Source organism: Olea europaea, chromosome 10 (assembly GCF_002742605.1).
Source record: "Olea europaea var. sylvestris chromosome 10, O_europaea_v1, whole genome shotgun sequence".
Taxonomy (NCBI): Eukaryota; Viridiplantae; Streptophyta; class Magnoliopsida; order Lamiales; family Oleaceae; genus Olea; species Olea europaea.
This window is the reverse complement of record NC_036246.1, coordinates 31837945-31859022: the sequence shown is the minus strand read 5'-3', so window position 1 is coordinate 31859022 and position 21078 is coordinate 31837945. Positions and strand designations below refer to the sequence as shown.

Genomic DNA, 21078 nt, shown 5'->3' with positions numbered 1-21078 from the left:
TTGAAAAAATAGAATTTGTCAAGTAAGTATCTTTAATATTCATTATTAATTAATCATAAATTTATTTATTTTGTGAGATTATTAACTGAATTCACTGATCCGGATCGAAATCAAGAAATTCTTTAAGAGATGATATCAAAATTTTACTCATCGAACCGTGCAAGTAATGGTTGGATTAGGCTCTCTTTATATTATTTTTCTTTTATTTTCAATAATAAGTGTCTCCAGTCATGTCTGGTTATTCAAATAGGAAAAAAAATTAAAAAAGATTTGATAATGCTTATTTTTATGGCTTCATAATGCAATTGGGTCTTGAATTAGATCCAGTGATGCGCAATACTATATATATATATATATATATATATATATATATAGAGGAGCAATTCATGTTTATTGATAATAAGGTTGATTAATTAATAATATATTAAAAAAATAATTATACTCCCAACAACTAAAATAACCCGCAAAAGAAAAATAAAGGCAATCCATTATCATTTTACTCATCATCGACTATTTTGATCTTGCCGTGTGGACCTGCTTGATTCCTACGTTTGGTGAATTCTAAGCTTCTGCTTTTTTTATGTCTTTTCTTTGGATCTACCTCGATGCTTGATTAATTTCTCTGTTGCTGTAAATTCTCTATTCATTTCATTCTCTTTCAAATTAAACTTTAGTTAATTCATTGGATTATATTGCCCATCATCTTATTCGGGGATTCCGCTGGTTTTCCTCTTCTTTTGCAGTTTCTGTTCTTGTTCAGATGGTTGTTTGCTTATTTCTTTGTCGTGCCTATTGAGATAGTCATCTGGAATATATCATGGGTTGATGAAAATTTTGAGATTAACAATTGGATATAAGGGGAGTAATTTGTGTTCCTTCAAATCTGCAGTCTACCTGAGCTTATGTGAATTTTGCTAATTTTAAATGACAGTATCTATATGGTCATGCCCTCGTGCTTAATCCTTATGGGTCGTATAATTGGGGTTTGATATATTTGGATTTTGATTTTATTAGAGGGATATATATGAATGAATTTGGCCCTCAGAGATAGGGTTTTGATGCTTATATTGTATTAATGGCGAGTCCAGCTGAACTGTCCTCATCGATCAGTTTCACGTCATCTTCTCATGTCTCTAATGGCTCTATTAATAATAAAGATGCCCTTGGAGGCTCTGAGATGGGGCTCAATCTCGATATCATCAGCTTAAGTAAGCTAAGCAGTAATCTGGAGCAACTTTTATGTGATTCCAATAGTGATTTCAGTGATGCGGATATTGTAGTTGAAGGCACTAGTGTTGGTGTTCACCGATGTATATTAGCTGCTAGGAGTAAAATTTTTTGTGATCGTTTTGGAAAAGACAAGGGATCCATTGGGAAGGAAAGCAGACCGAAGTACTTTATGACAGACCTGTTGCCTTATGGCCAGGTTGGATATGAGGCTTTTCTTATTTTCTTGAGCTACTTATACACAGGAAAGCTAAGGTCATCTCCACCAGCAGTGTCAACGTGCGTTGATAGCATTTGCGCCCATGATGCCTGCAGACCTGCCATCAACTTTTCTGTGGAATTGATGTATGCGTCCACTATTTTTCAAGTTTCGGAACTGGTCTCACTTTTTCAGGTAAACTATCAGTTTCTAGTTGATTACCACTTAGCATTTTCATGTGAAAGTCTGTTCATAAATTCTTTCGTGCCCTTCATTTCTAGATTATGAAGTGTATATTTGTAATCATGTTTCTATAGTAACTTACTCAGATAATGATTATTCAGCTATTTTCAAGTCATTGTTGCTTTGAAGTGAAAAATTCTCTGGTTTCTAAATGAAGCAATGATGCAAGGGCTAGACTAAATGTGCATTCAGAGCCACCCAAAAGCCAAACGCGGCATTAGCGTGGGAATGGATTTGTGGACAAATTAACAATATAAGTGGCTGCGATTGTACATTCAAATCAATGCATTTTGTGGACAATGAACGAGTCAGTGGGCTGGAGTTAACATTTACGTTGCTAATAGTAATAATAATAGCAAAGACATTATAGATTGATACTGGTAGATTAAACAATTAAAGAGAGTGTTTTTAAGTGTATTATGTACACTGCATTTTGGCAAGGGGCTATGATTTGAGGACCAACTCTTTCATCTGGAAACTGTTTGAGGAAAACCTTATTTATGACACAAACAACAAATCAGGTGATCGTTTCTGTTTTTTTATGAGATCTTATCATGAAAAGAAGTCTGTAATGGTGTAAAAGCTTAACCTCTTTTTGTCTTTAAATTTCTAACTTAAGCATGTTGTGTAAGTGCATCTTTTCCTTGACTATTTTCCTGCAAAATTGCCTTTGTTCACAACCAGGAATAATATATCAATGTTGAATTGCAGCGTCGACTTCTGAACTTGGTCAGCAAGGCTATTGTAGAAGATGTTATCCCAATACTGATGGTAGCCTATCATTGTCAATTACCTCAACTTCTAACACAGTGTGTCCATAGAGTGGCACGATCAGACCTTGAGTCCGTTGCTATTGAAACTGAGCTTCCATACAACATTGCAGAGGATATTAGATTGTTCCGCCTTAATTCTGGGGCTGAAAATGAGGTAACCGTTGATCCCTTGCACGAGAAGAGAATTAAGAGAATACACAAGGCATTGGACTCGGATGATGTTGAACTTGTCAGGCTTCTCCTAACTGAATCTGATATAACCTTAGACGAAGCCTACGCTCTCCACTATGCTGTTGCATATTGTGATCCTAAGATAGTATCTGAGGTTCTTAGTCTAGGTTTGGCTGATGTCAACCTTCGGAATAGGCGGGGTTACACTGTGCTTCACATTGCTGCTATGCGCAAGGAGCTATCAATTATAGTTTCTCTTTTGACTAAGGGAGCAATTGCATCAGAAATGACAATGGAAGGACAAAGTGCAGTTAGCATTTGTAGGAGATTGACGAGGCCGAAAGATTATCAGGCAAAGACGGAGCAGGGGCAGGAAGCAAACAAAGACAGGATATGCATTGATGTTTTGGAGAGAGAGATGCACAGGAATCCAATGGCTGGAGATGTGTTGATGTCTTCCCTGACAATGGCTGATGATCTGCATATGAAACTGCTCTACCTAGAAGACAGAGGTAACTTCCTTAATCTGATATCGTTGAACTGTGTAGTCACTTCTATTTTCTTAATCAGTCCATGCTCTTATTTTCATAAATGATAAACCTTCATTTACATTACTGAATAAACTTGCAATATTTAAAGACTGAAAAAAGGTGCAAGGTATTGACATTCTAGTTCAATATTTTATAGCCTTCGGTTTGATGTTAAGAGTTGCCTAAGAATTGGATATCATGAAAAGTTAAAAGTTTTTGAGGTTCATGTCTGTTGAGTGTGCTAAGCAGGGGAGGCCCTCGACCTAAATACTGAAAATAATATGAGATGCTCGACTACTTTTTATACTGTAAATGAATATCAGACTCAAAGCAATGCATAGAAGCTATTTATGAGTAATTCTGATGTGCAAAGAAAACTATTAAATTTGGTAATTATGTCGGTAAAATCAATACTTTGGACTTGAGAAAATCATTCTTCACTATTGTGGTCATGGGACCAGTAGTCCAAAACCTCCCGAAGGAATTAGCTAAAAAGTTTATGAACATATTAGATCCATGATGATTCATGCACCAGTATATTTTTTTATTTGCAGTAGCATTTGCACGAATGTTTTTCCCCACTGAAGCTAAGCTAGCTATGGAAATTGCACATGCTGAGACAACTTCTGAGTTAGCTGGCCTTCTATCATTAAAAGGTTCGAGTGGGAACTTGAGGGAGGTTGATCTGAATGAGACACCCCACATGCAGAACAAAAGGTTCCTCGCAAAAATGGAAACCCTCTCAAGAACAGGTATAGCAAACTTTTAGATTTTTCCAACTCGTCAAATTTCACATTTTCATCTCAACTTGCAAAATGTTGGTGACCTCCCATTGCTTTGGTCTAATTAAATAGAATGGCTCGTAAATAAGAATTTCAACAAACTTTCTCCATTCTTCATTCATATGTTTATTGTTTTAAATAACCATAAAATATAGCATCACCCAAGTGTTCCGTACTTCGATTGGGATTCCATCAAGACCTATTGTTTTTCTCATATTCATCCTCTTGATAGTCTCCCTCAATTCTTCTAAGGTAAACTTGCAATAATTGGTTTTCTCCTCATCATGCTCTTGATGGTCTGCCTATGTTCTTCCACTCTTGTATGTAACTTGCAAAGCCTGTTTTCTATTTCATCTAATATAGTATTTCTTGCAAGAATCCTAACCATACTTTGAAAGATTTTGCTGCATTAGGAGCAGTGGAGGAGGGAGTGGGCGCCAGTGAGGGGGGGAAACTGTATTTTACATTTATTTTAATTTGCAAAATTGACCGCTGGAAAATGTCTTTAACCAGTGGAAGAAAGGGAGAAGGTTTGAGGGGGTAAAAAGTATGAAAATTGCACCATTGTTTCTGAATTTATTGCCTTTAGCAATTTAAAAGCATGTTTGGGAGTTGTTTATAAATGGTTTAAATGAGGTTTGATCAATTATAAAAAATTAATACACAGTAGCCAAACGTGCTAAAATTTTCATTATAAGTAGCACAATTGATCAGAACCGTTTAAATCTATTTTAGTCGTCTAAATTGAAGTGAATTTGCTCTGTTTGATACATAAAATGTTATGAAGAGATTCAAAAAATTAGTAAGATTGCTAGTGTTATTATATTATTTCATTTTTAAAATTAAAAAATTATACATTCATATTTAAACTTTTGCTCCCACTAAATTGGAGTCATTGCTTCGCACTGGTTGGGAAGTTTTTCTGAGGAAGTAATATAAAACATTATCACTGGAAGTTCTTGATAGAATAAAGAAGCATTACTAAATCTTCTAACAGATAGCTCTGATCTATGTTCAAGAATTCTTTTTCCCCAATTACTGGGTAAAAATGTTGTTAAACTTCCTATGCTTGACATGATGGCAGTTGAGTTGGGTCGTTGGTATTTCCCTCATTGCTCTCAAGTGCTGGATAGGTTTATGGAGGATGACTTGCCCGATCTATTCTATCTAGAGAAGGGTACTCCGGAGGAGCAGAGAATAAAGCGGACACGCTTTATTCAACTCAGAGATGAAGTTCAAAGGGCATTCAACAAGGACAAATCCGAGCTTCACGGCTCCAGATTATCTTCATCTTCCACCAAACAGGGCGTAAATTACAAAGCAAGGAAATTGTAAAGATGCATTATGATTTATGCATCTGAAATAATCTTGACAAATTATACTCTTTTGGATTGAAGATAGAGTCTTTAACAAACTCGAAGTGGATGTTTGTGTAAAATTTTGGAGGGAATAAACTGTTTTCCTAGTATAAGATAGGTGCAAGCGTGAATCTATACTAAACTTGTGGTGTTAAAACTGGTGCAAGAGATCTTTAAGGAAATGTTATATTGTTTGTCGGATCGAGGTAATTACTCTTTATTATTAAAATGAATTTACCTTCCATTGGTTTCCATTGTCAATCCGGGGGACTTGGTCTGAAACCCACGCTAAGGCATTGACAATTCACTCTCCTTCCCATAATGAAGTGAATATTAAGTTAAATAAGCTTACTTAAGACTTCAATTTTTCATTGAATCAAAAATAGTTTTAGACAAACAAGTATGCTATTAACATCTCATGGCATAGCAGATTGATAAAATCATTTTTTCAAATCCTAAACTGCACACCATAACTTTACTTGCATTATCTTGTTTAGAGATGTCTAGTAAATTGTTCGATTAAGAACAGACAATCAGTTTATCTTTATAAAATAAGCGAAGGTATATATAAGTATCACCACATTGTTAGTTATTTTATAGTTGTGATCAATATAATAGACAATCGGTTTAACAATAGAAACTTAATCATATTGCATTGATTCAATCTTGTATAAAGGAACATCAGATGATATGATAATCAAAATCTATACAAACAATCTCTATATATCTACCTAAGCTATGAAATTAATCAATTAAATTTGTGAGAAGCCACATAATGGATAGTATTGGCGAGTTTGTTGATGGCTTCAACCAGACCGTTGATGCTTTGTCTATTGATCTCAGCCGTAGACTCCTCAGTTTGCAGTCTTCTTTGATGCAAACTCAGAACTTCTCTGTGCCTTCTTTCTTCTCTTTCTTCACTTGATTTAATGGCTTCTGCTATTATGAATGCACTCTGTGAGATTGCTGATCCAACTTCATGTAAGCAGCCACCACTGCTTCCTTCTCCTCCTCCTCCTCATCTTCTTCTCCTTCTCTTGGATGGTGAGTCTGAATACTGAGTCGTATCCAAACCTAAGTTATACAATTTCTTGAACGAGCTTAAACTATTATACATGAACTCACATTTAATTTACCCTAACTGCGGGTGAGGAATTTAAATATTTTTCCACAAATGCATGGCAAGTGGAAAATTTAGAAATGAGTATGTTGAACCAACTCACCTAAAAACTGCAAGAAGTGAACCATATCGATTCTCACTCCCCAAAATGTAGAAATTTAAATTCAAAAATGAAATCAGGGCTAGTAGGTTGGCAAAGAAAACAAGATTACAGATTTTACAATATAAAAGATATTATATCCACAGTTTCCACCGTAGAAAACTCTGCATGGCTAGTGCACAATGCTTTTCAGTTGAAGCAATTGGAAAATGACCTGAATTGTCATGCAAGTAAAAATTTATGCACCGTGCACAAAAACAGGGGCGGACCCAAGGGGGTCCTGTAGGGTCAAGTGACCCCCCAAATTTTGAGATTACCTTTTTTTTTCAATAAGTCCTGTTTGGTATCAATTGAAATATAAATCAAAGTTAGTAATTAATTTTAATAACATATTTTCTAGAATCCTTAACTTTTATAAAAATTTACTAAAAATTTGATTTTAAACCCCCACTAAATATGGACAAAATCACAATAAATTTGAATCCCTCATACCTTTTATCAAAACCTAAATTCTTCTAATTTTTTAAAATTTGTTTATAATTTTTATACAAATTATCACGTCTACTATAAATTTTCAATTTTCAATCAAATTTTCAATTAATTAGAACCTATTTGTATTTTTTTTGCTATCCTATTTGTTACATAGAATGTATCTGAACTGATTGTATCCAATTTAACTTATATTTAATTAATTGTATTTATTTAATTGAATATTGATTATATCATTTTCCTTTCGATCACTTGAATTGATTGTTTGTATTAAAATATTAAATAAACTATAAATTTTTTAAACGTCAATATGAATTTTCTTGTGATAAGCAAAATATTAATAAAATGATTGTTCAAAATCAAATAGATAAAAATTATGAGCAAAATATTAATGAAAAAATATTTTTTTAAATATAAATATGCAATTTCTCGGACCAAGTATAAATCATTCAAAAATCTATAACAAAACATTCAATTTGCACAGAGTTTGATTATGCCCCCTGGCCAAAATTTTCTATGTCCGCCCCCGATTACAGCAATGCTTCATGTTGTTAACTCATATATAACTTGAGTTACAGTGCTGTGAGCAACAAACATTCTTAATTAATTACTTCAATTTAGGTTTGAACTAAAATATGCAATTAAAGTCCAAGAAAAAAATGAAAAAGCATGCACTAGATTTTCTTGCAGTTATTTAACTCCGGTTTAACGAATCTTTTTTTCAATTATAAGCTGATAAAATTCATTTTATCCACTTTTAATCGTACATTTCATGTTCCCACCAACTTATAATCTTAAAAAGTTTTGTCAATAGTCGCTTACTAAGTTGTATTCAAGAAGAAGATTTGATCACCAATGCCAGTGCTCTAATCAATCGATTTGCTTTGAAATTATAAATTTAAACCTTAAAACATGCACTAACTGGGAATTAAGCTACGCTTGGGAGAAAATGACTGCTTTGTTCCATCCATCATTTAAAATTAATCACACTATATGTACAAACATGGTTGACAACATCCTAATTGGTATCATCATATTCATTTATTTTAAAAAAAATATTTTCTACATCATAGGTTTCAATTTGACCATTTAAAACATGAACGCCACGTCACTGTGGTTTTTCAGCTTTTCATGGTGCCAGCTAGGAGTTTCTTTTACTAACTCTCAAGGGTTTGACGGTCCAATTTGGCCCATCAACGCCCCCCTACTCCTCAGTTTTATCCATACTTTTGGAATCTAATCTGCAATGCAATCTTCCAAGGGTACAATGACTAAGGTGTAGATTTGGGTTCCTACAACTTTGAGGCCCAAGTTTTGATCCATTAAGATACCGGGTCAGATTATGACTTGGCCCAATTATTGATTCAATATGTTGAATGGTCCAATTTTTATTTTTATTTTTATTTTTATTTTTTTTTTGTGAAACACGCCTTTACTTATCAAATGCCACTTTTGCTTGATTACAGACACCTGACTAATGGAACACTGTTGGATTATAATCTTGGATTTCTCTATTTATAAATTGAAGAGTGTGACTTTAGGCCATCAAATGGTCGTTCAATCCTAGATGCTTCTCTCTCGCACTCTTCATCTTCTGGATGAACTCTTTGTAATTTCTTATTGAAATCATTTGATGTGTGAGAGAGTAAAATAGTCTATCTCTTCGTGAGTTTGTACTGTAATTGAAATCTTGCCTATTTTGAGGCTGTGCTAGGGGACTCGAGCAAAATCCTAACAAATGCTCAAAGGGGGATTAAGCATTTGAAGCGGTCGCTGAACTTCAAGGTGCCTTGGGCCGATACTTTGAGTATTTTTCATTTAAATCATTTGAGTCACAAAGTGGTAACTAATCGGGGACCAACAGTGGTATCAGAGCATGAAATTTTTTGTCAAACTCGAAATTATTTTCTTACGATCTATCTTTGTTTGACTCTTCTAGTTTACAATGAACGCCAAATAGAGCTGCTATTGTTTTATAGTGTGTGTGAAAAGTTTCTTCAATCGTAATCTTGAGTCGATTCTTGGTATTTTTTAGTACCTCTTGCATACTTGTAGTTTTGGTAATGATTATTCTAACCCTTCTCTGTATTCCTTGTAGAAAATCTATTTTATTTTCAAGTTTAAAATTAGAGATTTTCTGGAAATCCCTGTGAGAACCCTAAAATCCGAGATAATTAGGGTTCAATTTAAGGAAATCCAATAAGATTTTTTTCTCTTATTTTGATGTCACATCCACGTACTTGGTGTGTGTTGTGATATATGAGATTTGGGTTAATAATCATATATTTGTTGAACTATTATAACTTGTTCTTTTTTTTTCTTTTTTCTTTTTTTGTATATTGATACTCATACTGTGTTTATACTTTGCGTGTAAACTTGCAGGCATGTTTTGAATGTGTTGACCATTGTTTGCTGAGTGCGAACATTATAATCATGTACTTTTGGCATACATACCATTGAACGAATCACGGAATAAGGGATATTAGAAATGCATTATAGAATATGGTAGAAGTGATCGAACCGTTGAAATTATCCATAATTCTCTAAGGAACAGAGTTTTAGAACTTAAATCTGAACATAAATAAGTCCTTCATGTTGAGAAATCATCATCAAATTCTAAATACCAAACTAAAGGGTTGAGTAATTTTAGTCAAGCCAATTGCAGTGGAGATAAGAACTTCACTAAAAATAAATGGGGTAATAGCAAAGGAAAGGCTAAGAACATGAAGTGCTATTACTGTGGTAAATTTGGACATCTTATAAAAGATTGCTTTAAGAAAACCAATAGCCTAGGGAGTTGGTCCAATCATGATAATGGCACTTCTGCCATTGTTGCTTTTGACAAAGAAGAAAGTGTTGATATTAGAGTAGCTTATGTCTCTTCAATAGAAAGATCTGATAAAGATTGGGTTCTTGGTTCAAGCTACTCCTTTCATATTAGCTTCAATATTAGTTGGTTTCTGATTTCTCCAATCTTAGTGATGGTTTTGTAAAACTAGGGAACAATGATTCTAGCCAAGTAAAGGGAATTGGCAATATTGTTTTGAAATTAAAAAACACTCAACTGTTGAGGCTGAATCATACTAGTATGTTCCATTTCTTAGAAGAACTCTCATTTCCTTACGGGCCTTAGATGATGAAGAGTATCATATTGAAATTAAGAATGATTTTGCAAATATAATCAGGAACTTATTGAAGATTAATGGAATCTATATCATAAATTCTCAATCTGTTTTTCCCAACACTTCTATAACCTTAATGATAGAATCTGATAAATCAAAGTTGTGACAAAAGATTAGGCTACCTTAGTGAAAAAGGTCTAAAATTCCTTTAAAAGGAAAGACTTGTTGGAAAAGATAATTTTCAAAAGTTAACCTTTTGTGAACATTGTGTTATGGGGAAACAAAATAGACTATTCCTTAGGATTTGGATACATAATTCACAAAATATACTTGAATACATTCAAAGTGACCTGCGTGGTCCTAGTCTTACACCTACAGTATTTGGATATAAATATTATCTCCTTACCATTGATGATTATTCTAGGAAGGTCTGGATTTTCTTATTAAAATCAAAACCTAATATATTTATGGTCTTTAAAGACTAGAGAAATTTGATAGAAAATCAGACAAACGAGAAGATTAAAACACTGAGAACTGACAATAGGCTAGAATTCTTTAATACTGAATTTGATCAATACTGCAGTAATCATGGCATACTTAGGCACAGAACTGTGACTTACACCTCTCGGCATAATGGAGTTGCTGAAAGAATGAACAGAACAATTCTTAAAAGAACTAGATGCATGCTGATCAGTTCAGGCCTGCTAAAAATCTTTTGGGGAGAGACAGTAAAGACTACTTGCTATTTGATAAACAAATGTCCCTCCAACTCCCTAGATAACAAAATCCCTAAAAAAAGTTTGGTTAGGTTCTATTCCTGATTATTTTCACCTTAGAACCTATGCAGCCTGTGCCCATCAAATTGACTCTAAGTTTGATCCCAGATCCTTGAAATGTGTTTCCTTAGGTTATGAGGAAGGAATTAAAGGTTATATGATTTGGATAAAAGAAGTTAGAGGATTTAAGGTGATAATAAGCAAATTTGTACTTTTTAATGAAGAAATATTCCCGTGTCTTGGTGACAAAACTGTAGAAGAAATCAAAGATAATGATTTTGTTATCATTGAAATTGATTTCAAAAATTAAAATGCTTCTAAACAGGCTCAGATTGAGGTGGAGCCACTTCAGACTGAGCCTCAACCATTCACAGATGATGAAGATCTGGATGAGACTCAAGGCCCTAGATCCTGCAAATGATCTGCAGGATTACTAGCTAACTATGGACAGATAGAGAAGACAAATAAGGCCTCCATCTAGGTATCAATATGCAAATTATGTATTTGCATAGTTGGAATCTGATCCTCTTAGTAAAGAACCCGAATCATATGAAGAGGCTATTGGCTCTATGGAATCTTCCAAATGGCTTGCAGCTATGTGATAAATAACACTTAAGAAACTGATAGCCTTATCTTCAACTGAGGCTAAATATATTGTTGCTCCTGAGGTAATAAAAGAAGGCCTTTGGTTGAAAGGCTTGCTAAATGAAAACTTGCAGAAAATCACGTGGTGCCATGTTCTGATAATCAGAGTGTCATTTTCTTAAATAGAAATTCAATTTTTCATAATAGAACTAAACATATAGATATTAAGTTTCATTTCATTAGAGATATAATAGAAGAGGTGATATAAAGTTGATCAAAATCCCTACCAAAATAAATCATGTTGATGCAGGAACAAAGGTAATACCTCTGAGTAAATTCATTGATTCTTTGAGATTGTTAAATCTTGATGTTTAATAACACTTTGTCTTTTAACAAGGGTAATAACAGCAAGTGGGGGTAGCTATTTTATACTTGAATCCACTTAGTCATGGTCCAAAGTTGCAGCAAGGAGGAAATTGTAGAGTTGGGTTCCTAAAACTTTGAGAGCCTAAGTTTTGATCCATTAAGATACCGGCTCATATTATGACTTGGCCCAATTATCGATCTAATATTTTGAAAGGTCTAGAATTGTTAAAAGCGTTTTTTCGTGAAACGTGCCTTTACTTATCAAAGGCCACTTCTACATGATTACAGACACCTAGCTAATGGAACACTACTGGATTATAATTTGGATCTCTCTCTTATAAATTGAAGAGTGTGACTTTAAGGTTTCAGATGGCCGTTCAACCCAAGCTACTTCTCTCTTGTACTCTTCATCTTCTGGATGAAGAAATCATCTGATGTGACAGAGAGTGAAATAGTCTATCTCTTCGTGACTTTGTACTGTAATTTTTGAAGAGTTCTTGGTGTGCCAGAGACTGAACTTTTGGTGTTCTTCTTGTACTTGAAATCTTCCCTATTTTGAGGCTATGCTAGTGGATTCAAACAAAATCCTAATGGATGCTAAACGAGGGAATAAACATTTGAAGCAGTCGTTGAACCTGCAAGCCTTAGGCCAAAAATTATGCCGTGCTCTTATTTTTCTTGCAATTTACTTTGAGTATTTTTCATTTAAATCAGTTGAGTCACTAGGTGGTAAATAATATGGGACCAACATAAGGGTAATATGGTAATACGAGGGGTGGATATGTTTTCCGAACTGGATCAAAATCAAACTCATTTGGCCATTCGTTTCAATTCCAATTAATAGTTTTTTGTTTGCTTTTTGATCTATTAAGCACTATTACATGAAATTTGTTGTTCAATATTTTGATCCCATTTTTTATTTGTGTGCAACCGAGATCGAGACTATAGCTTATAAATTATGTTTTAGTATCTGAACTTTTATACGTGTTCAGTTAGGACCTATCTAACCTGGATTTGAAATGCCAATTAGCCCACATTCCTAAGCATCTCGAAAGCCCACTAGCCCACAATCAGTACAAATGTAAATGTGGTATCCAAGAAAATTGAACCCATTGGCATCCTCGAGGGCCGTACCACAATGTCCTCTAGTTACGAAAGGAAAAATGACATAAATGACACTAACTCATTGAATCTACTAACCCGCATGTATAAGAGCCCAAATATGATATGCTCAATTTGAGTGCATGTTTTTTCACACACGTGAATTCGCATATTAAAAGTATTTTGTATCACCCGATTAATATGAGTCCAAGTTAAATTTCATATCCTTTGAGGCCTTTGCTTTGGGATTTTCATTTGTTGGTAATTCTTACAAAAGTGTTGAATGCATGAATGAATTTGTTTCTGACTTTATTGCCAGATTTTGAGACCCCCGTCTCCACGTGGTTCTTCCTAACAAGAAAAAGAAGACGTTAAGCTTCACGGGCATGGCGCAATAGTAAAGAAGGAGGATTATGTACAGAGCATTGGAGGTTCGAATTTTCACGGCAACTAAAAGGCAACATTTATGTTAGAAAACAAATATCATATGAAGGCAAAATTATTATGTTTTTTATTGTCCATCTAGGGATTTTGTTCACATGTTGTAAAGGGAGGTCCACAGGGAGGCAAAACGCATTCCGAATATTTGGTTCAAGTGTGTATAAATTGTGACCGCATCCGAATTTAATCTAGTGATCAACCAAGGGTGAAGGCCACTACTCCTCATAATTAGTTGGACAAAACTCAAATAGCTGAGTCACCAAAAAATAGGAAGTATACTTTAAAAAGAGCACCAAAACTTGCCTTCTCTTCAAAGGGGAGCGGGAACATATGATATGTCAATTTTGACTATTTTATGGCCATTAAATCCATATAAAAATGAATATTCAATTTTATGACATTAATCTTTAACGCATGGATCCGAACATATAGCGCTAATTTGATAGGAGCTAATTCCAACCCATCAAGCTCAACCAGGTGGACGAACTTTGACTTCTGCTTCGTCAATAAATGTCTTAGTGGAATATATGATTTCTTGGAACAGGGTTTTTAATTCAAATATCTTACATGTCCTTCATTAAAAATTGATTTGATTAGATGAAAAAATAATACAAAAAACTTTAAAACATCACATCAAATGCTCACTTCACTAATATATATATATAATTCTGGAGGAGAGGTTTCAAGGTTTTTTAGATAGCAGAGAGTACATAGGTTGTAAACTTATGCCTAAATCGAATGAAACTCATTCCTTAAATAGAAAAATTCTTGGGAGCAAAAAGTCTAATCTATCATTGAGAAAGGCACACGTTTCACCGAGAAACTTCTGGCCATTCTAAAATCTAACAAGTGGCAAAAGTTTCTACGTCTTTTTGCTAAAAATTCTAAAGGTCTACAGTTGGGAATCTTTATTTTACAAGATTTCCACCAACTTTACAAAAAGGGCTCTCAAATGTCTAAAAATTCAAATGGGAATCTTTCCTTTTTCAAAAAGTCCCGACATCTTTTCTAATAATACAACAATAATAAAACTTTTTTCTAAAAGTCTACAGTATAATGATAAAAAGTCTTCAATCTTTTCTTCTTTTCTTCTTTCAAATTTGTCTTTTTATGTATAATTGAAGATCTTTCTCAAGTATCAAGATTATGGCGTGTCATTGATGAAAATGACATTCCACTATCTGAATTATTGTATCCTTCATTCTGTGGATCTTCGTCTTCATCTGAAATTCTGGAATTTCTCTTCACTATATATATATATATATATATATATATATATATATATATATATATATATATATCCCTAACAGGTAAAAATCCTATCATTCTCTCTTTCATTCCCTAAATCTAAACTGCTCAATTTCCTCTTACTCAAAGTCGTCGACGACACTAAAGTCCTCCATTTTTGTCCAGGCTTGAAGCCAAATGACCATTAATCAGTTCACCGTCAATGAAGATCACGATTAATCTCTTGAGGTTTCTTTTTTCTTATTCTTTTTTTTTTTCATTTGTTGCTCTCTTCTCTTTTGATTTTTCAAATTTAAGGGTATTTATTTTTTTATTTTTCACAATTTTGGTCTTGAAATTGGTACAATATGTCTCATTTTTTTCGTTGTCTATTTTTTTAGTGCTATAAAAATGTTAACATTTTGGTTTATGTAAGTTATCTATGAATTTATTTCTTAAAATTATGTTTTTCTTTTTTATTTCATGTAAATAATGGTTTAGTCATTTTTGGGAAAATTGAGTTTGAATTTAATTTTTGAGTTTGTGAAATGTGCTAAGATTGAATTAGGTATATTCTGGTCAACATGCACAAATAAGTTCGTTTAACTGTGTCTTTATATGATTATTTCGGGTCACTTGAATGTTATTTGAAGTGTTGGATCATTCTATTTTATTTCTTGAAAATGTCTTTGCATCTATATATAAAATTTATAGCTGGGTATATGAAAAGTGGTGCTATTGAAAACTATAAGTATAACACTTATCATGTTTGCCATAACTTCGCACTTCCTATCGTGGAAAACCAACAATGACATTGAGCGGTTGTTTAAGAAACTTGTATTACATTAGAGGTTGAACAAACTTTTCCCTATGAGACACAATGAATCTCAAATGATGACTCATACTTGTAATATTAAGATTGCAAATGTGAGTATTTTGCACGTTACATATGTCGACATTTAATACCATCAAATTGGAGCTTTCGAATATTTAGATCCATATAATAACAAAAAGGAAAATAAAAGGTTTCAACAGTTTTCAAGTATCGAAATTGACAGTTAAATTGTCTATCACGATAGTGAGTAAATGTCGAGTTCGACAGTTTAAATAGCTAACTCAACGGTTTCGAAGACACTACTTGACAGTTGAACTGCCATAAATTTCGGGGGAGCTTGAAAACCATATATTTAGTTCTTTGGAAGAAATTATTGAAAACATTAATAGTGGTAGTCAATTCTCAACTACAACATCACAATATTTTCTCACAAATAAATAAGGAATGACTCAATGCTTTTTTAAGTGTGAAATCTTTTACATTTTTTTAGAGGATGTTGGTATTTTTTCCCTTTGAAAAATATATCAAAAATAAAACACATTAACGAATAAGAAATTCAAAAAGTTCAATTAAATATAACCATATTATATTAAATATCTAAAGTAGTAAACTATGATATGAAAATATAAGCAATTTATAGTAGCTCACCTTTGAGATTGATTAATTAATTTTCCTTATTGATGATAGAATGAAGAAGAATGTACGGTTTGTGTTCATACATCTCTGTGTGTTTTTTTAACTTTTCACCTATTTTTTTAACAAAAATTCATATTATATAATATAATAATCATATCTTAAATGTTTAAAATATATAAAACAAATCATCATATCACATTATTAATTACATTCAAATCAAACATTTATTACTCCTAAAAAGGTGTATAAAGGGTAAAGTGGACATTTTGCATAAAAAAATGATATTTTGGGAAGAAATTGGTGCAAATGAAATTTTTTTATACATTTTTAATTTTAGTAACATTTATATAAATTCCCCAAAAGATAAATTAAAGAGGCAAGAATTTAATCAAATATGCAAAGAAGTCATACATAATTTTATTTACAATAAAATATTATTCACGTAAAAAATATATATATTTTTTTCAAATAATGATCATCAAACTCAACATAATCACCATATTTCGATTTTTTAATTTTATAGTTTTTTATAGAAACAATTTGAATGAAAAGCAGTCAGTGTTTGATTGGATGCAGATTGAGGCAATATATGGAAAAAGACAGTCCAGTCAAAGCTAAAGCACCCCGATAAGCTCGGTGGCTGGACCCACTTCTTTATTATGTCTCAAACTTTATCATCTATTTTCAATCTTGAATTCAGTGAGTAATCATTTTACTTGTAAGGATAAAACTTTAGTTCACTGTTTGTCTCCATTTAAAATAAAATTTCATAATTTTCGTACTCATTTTTTTTATTACAAATTCATGTAATAAAATATTTTGCATGAGAATTTAAAAAAAAAAAATTCTACTTTTTAATCATATATTATTCAAAAAATCACTATTTAAATTATTATATTTTTTTAAAATAAAGGCAAAACAGGGGCTTAATTCCCTTCGAGTGAACTTTAAATCTTTAAGGATCCGTTTGATTACAAAAATGTAATTTAGGTGGAAAGAAAACGATTTTCAGGGAACTGAATTGTCTATAAATTATTTTCCTGGGAATTGTAAATTATAGTGTTTAATTGATATAATTTTTCACATGGAGAATGTTGAAATAAAAGTATTTTTGTGTTCGTTTGGCTTTATTTTACAAGAAAATTGTCAATTAAAGTAGTAGATTTTACTGGTATTGAGGATGAAATTTGTTACCATTGTCAAAAAAATTATTCAAAAAATCATCTAATTTTTTTATTCGTTTGACTTTATTTTACATGAAATTGTCAATTAAAGAAAAATATTTTTTTTTTACAATAATTCTTAAAATTTGTTTCCATTGCCAACAAAAAAAAAATTGCAACCTACCTAAAAAACCATTTCCTACCATATAGGTAGGAATTTGTTTTCCTTAAAAACCAAGAAAACTCTATTCTTCAAGAAAATCAAGAGAATGAATTCCATGAAAATTATTTGTTATCAATCACTGCCAAAAGGTCGAAAATAGAAAAAAAAATACTTTCCATGGAATTGTTGCCCAATCAAACACAGGGGAGTTTATTGGAGTTTTTCCTATATTTCCTTGGTGAAATACTAATCAAAGAAATCATTAAAAATTGAAGAATAGCAAATAGTAATCACTTTGTACAACTTTCTTTTCACTTTAATACTAATTTGAAAACATAATAATCTAAATAAGAACATCTCCAACGGTGAAGCAAAAATGAGTTCTTCTAAATTACTTGTGCATTTTCATTTATATTTTGATATATCTAAATTTAAATTTTATTTCAATAAGAAGATCTAAATCTACTTTTTGCCTCTTGTGAATTTAAAATAATATAAATTTACATCTTTTCTACCATCAAAAAATGCAATTTGCATTTTCTTTACATTTTTTTGTTGGAGAAATTTTCGACCACGTTAAAGTCTTAATTATAATTTAAATTTATTTTTCACTATGATGGGAGTTGCTTTAACCTTCAAAAATTGGAAAACGCTAATTAGATTAATTAAGATATAACGTGAATTTCAAGAGCATATTCTTCGAAGGCGATGGAATATATTATATAGATACAGGGACAAAAATGTCATTTTAGAGTTACAGTCCACTGATTACCTCGAATTTACAGCCACGAATTATAAGACTTGCACGTCTGGTGTTGTTTTTATCCGAACTATTCTAAATGTATATTGTTGTTTACATTAAGGATGACACTATATGTCAAAATTTGGCTAATAATACGAAAGGGTGTTGTTTTAAATCAAAGACTATGATTGATGTTAAGTGAAAATATGTCGTGGTTAACGTACACAATAATGTACATGTAATATATTTCTAACATAAATTACCTCCTCTACCCCATATACAACTTACACATCACATTTTGAATTCAAAATTTTCTGAATTAATTCTTGATAGCATATTTTGCATGGATTTTGCCACTTGTGCATTATATTTTCGATTAAACTCCTTGGACATGGTTAAAGATAGAAAATAAGTTGATTTAGATGTTTTTAATTGGATGTGCTTTTAAAAAAAAAAAATTCAAACTGTCCAATTGCTTATTGATATGTAGCGCCCCTGTTTTTTACCCTGTCTTCTACCCCAGATCTGTAGCATCTTTCTTATCTTTTACTACTGATTGATAGAAAAAAAAATATGTTTTGGCAAAATTTTATTGACTGGAAAGGCAACTTTTTCTAAAATTGTCCGATAACATTATTTAAAAAAGCAGTCAAAATAGAATGTACAACAAATATGATTGATTTTGCATAGCTTAGCTTTTTTAAAAGTTGGTCAAATAAATTTTTTGTTTATATATTTCATTGGAGGTACAATTGTTAAAGGGAAGTTCATATTTACTATTCTGACATAATCGTTCATTTGGCTGTCCCACTATTAAAATTTTGACACCTCATTATAACTCTTATCAAGATAAAAATAAAAAATAAGGGATTTCATATTCTATGTTTTTAATTTGAAAATTCCGTTACTAAAATTTTTACACTTTAAAAATCCTGATTTTATTGAAATGTTAAAATTATAACAATGAGATAATCAAGTGGGGATAATAGACCTGAATTTTGTAAGAGCATCTCCAATGCCTTTGTGTGGATCACTATAAAAAAAAATTGTTACCTAAGAAAAATAAACAATGTTTAAAAATTTCATCGAATGCAATTTGACATGGACACTACGAAATTCATGTGCAAGGGAAAAATAATCTAGCAAAGCTCCACTTTAACGAATTTTTATATTTCCTACGCATCCATTAGATGTGGTTTCAATTTAATATTTTTTTTTTTAAGGAAAAGAAAAGACACCTACGTGTCAACATTAAGTTGTAAGAAAGCATCTCTAATATTAACATGGATTGAATTAAAAAGGCTGCCACATAATATAAAAATAGACAATGACTACAAAAGTCTTTGAGTAATGCAATATGTTTGAGACCATGTCGGCGGGGGGTATAATAAAAATAAATGAATGAACGTAGAAATTGTAAGAAGATCTGTCTATGTAGACTCTTTTTGAAAGGTTGAGTATGCAATAGACATGGTGAGAAGATTCGTCCATACGTAGACCTTTTAAAAGGGTATTTTCTCTGACTTGTTTTATCATTTTCTTTCTCCTATTAAATAAACATCAAAGATGTGTTGCGGAAACTCTTTTAAAAGATTTTCAAATTGGTGATTTTTGAACTCAATCCAACGTACATTTCTCAACCAACAATCAATTCAATTGGTTCCAAACCAAAACCAATTAATTCATCTCGGTTGCTATTCAATCTTACACACGTGGGATAAGAAAAGATTATGATTTGTGGTTACAAAGGCTAAGAGAAGATACCACAAAGGTATATTATGAAGGAACCACCAATTGCACATGTTAAACAAGCGTTTTAAACATTTCTAGAGGCCTTTTTTCACACACAAAGTGGGCAAACGGGATTACCTTTTTCTTACACAAAACCTCACAAAACATCAAAAGAAAGTGGCTAAGGTTATAGCCATATATATACTCCAGGGTTAGGCTTTAAATTGGACCTTTAAAAAAGTAAACGGGCCAAGATTCAAGCCATCCAAGAGGGAATACAATTGGATCGGGTGTAACTCATGGATTTGGTTGTTGAACTATGCCTATAAAATAATATTAACCCACATTAATATCATAGCCCAAATTTTTATTGGGTATCAAAAACCCAACAAGATGAAATTTGAATTATAATTAGAATTTATTGGATATGAATTTTGAACTTCTGTCCGTATCATATAAATAAAAAGTTTTCCATACCCAAATAAATGTCAGTCATAAAAGGAAAACTTACAACAGAGGTTTCAAACATTTCATTTTAATGCAGATTATATTCTAATCTTTCATTTTTGCGGCCACACTCCCAAACCTTTATACTTAACCGTAGCTGCGATCCAAATCATTAATTCGGTCCATAATGCTGTTAGTCAACATTGAAATTACAATTTTAATTCAAATAGAAAACCTAAATGAGGAACAAAATGGTATATTTACAATTTTCATAATAAAATATTTTTTTTATTTAAATGAAGCAAAAGTACTGTTCTTCTTTCCCAATCATCCCTCCCCTCAACATCTCAACCCATAGTTGTTAAACTCAATCTGGACATCAACCCGGTTGAAGCATTAGATCTTGGATTACAAGTCGATCCGGTGGGCCAATGGTTAGATTGGTGGGTCAATGCTTAAAAATTATATAATTTTTTCTAAGACAAAATTAAAGTTTTAAAATTATTTATTATTAATTATTACATATTTTTAAATTATTTTATTACATATTCAATTCATCTTAATTAAAATTAATCTTTCCATACATAACAAGTCTATAACATAAATTAGAGTGTTGGATTAAACTTATTTTCAAAATATTTTTAAAAAATTATAAATCATTCATGTATATATATATATATATATATATATAAAAATATATATATAAATTTTTTAAAAATATTTTGAAAAAAAGTTTATTTCAAAACTCTAA

General features: G+C 31.9%; 1 protein-coding gene across 2 annotated transcripts; it reads left to right on the top strand.

Moving 5' to 3' along the window:
• The first annotated feature begins 473 nt into the window (after positions 1-473).
• On the top strand, positions 474-5493 carry LOC111401857 (regulatory protein NPR3-like). Of its 2 annotated transcripts, XM_023029800.1 has the most exons (5): positions 474-630; positions 744-1621; positions 2381-3125; positions 3698-3895; positions 5010-5493. In XM_023029800.1, the coding sequence occupies exons 2-5, from the start codon at positions 1076-1078 to the stop codon at positions 5258-5260; spliced, it is 1740 nt and encodes a 579-aa protein (XP_022885568.1). In that variant the 5' UTR covers positions 474-630; positions 744-1075; the 3' UTR covers positions 5261-5493. The 2 variants fall into 2 exon arrangements, with proteins under 2 accessions (XP_022885568.1, XP_022885567.1); XM_023029799.1 differs by having other exon boundaries at positions 474-1621.
• The last annotated feature ends 15585 nt before the right edge of the window (positions 5494-21078 follow it).

Coding starts and splice junctions, on each gene's coding strand:
- LOC111401857 (XM_023029800.1), top strand. CDS start 1,076: ATGGCGAGTCCAGCTGAACTGTCCTCATCGATCAGTTTCACGTCATCT. Junction 3,126..3,697: donor GCTCTACCTAGAAGACAGAG/GTAACTTCCTTA, acceptor TTTTATTTGCAG/TAGCATTTGCACGAATGTTT. Junction 3,896..5,009: donor GGAAACCCTCTCAAGAACAG/GTATAGCAAACT, acceptor ACATGATGGCAG/TTGAGTTGGGTCGTTGGTAT.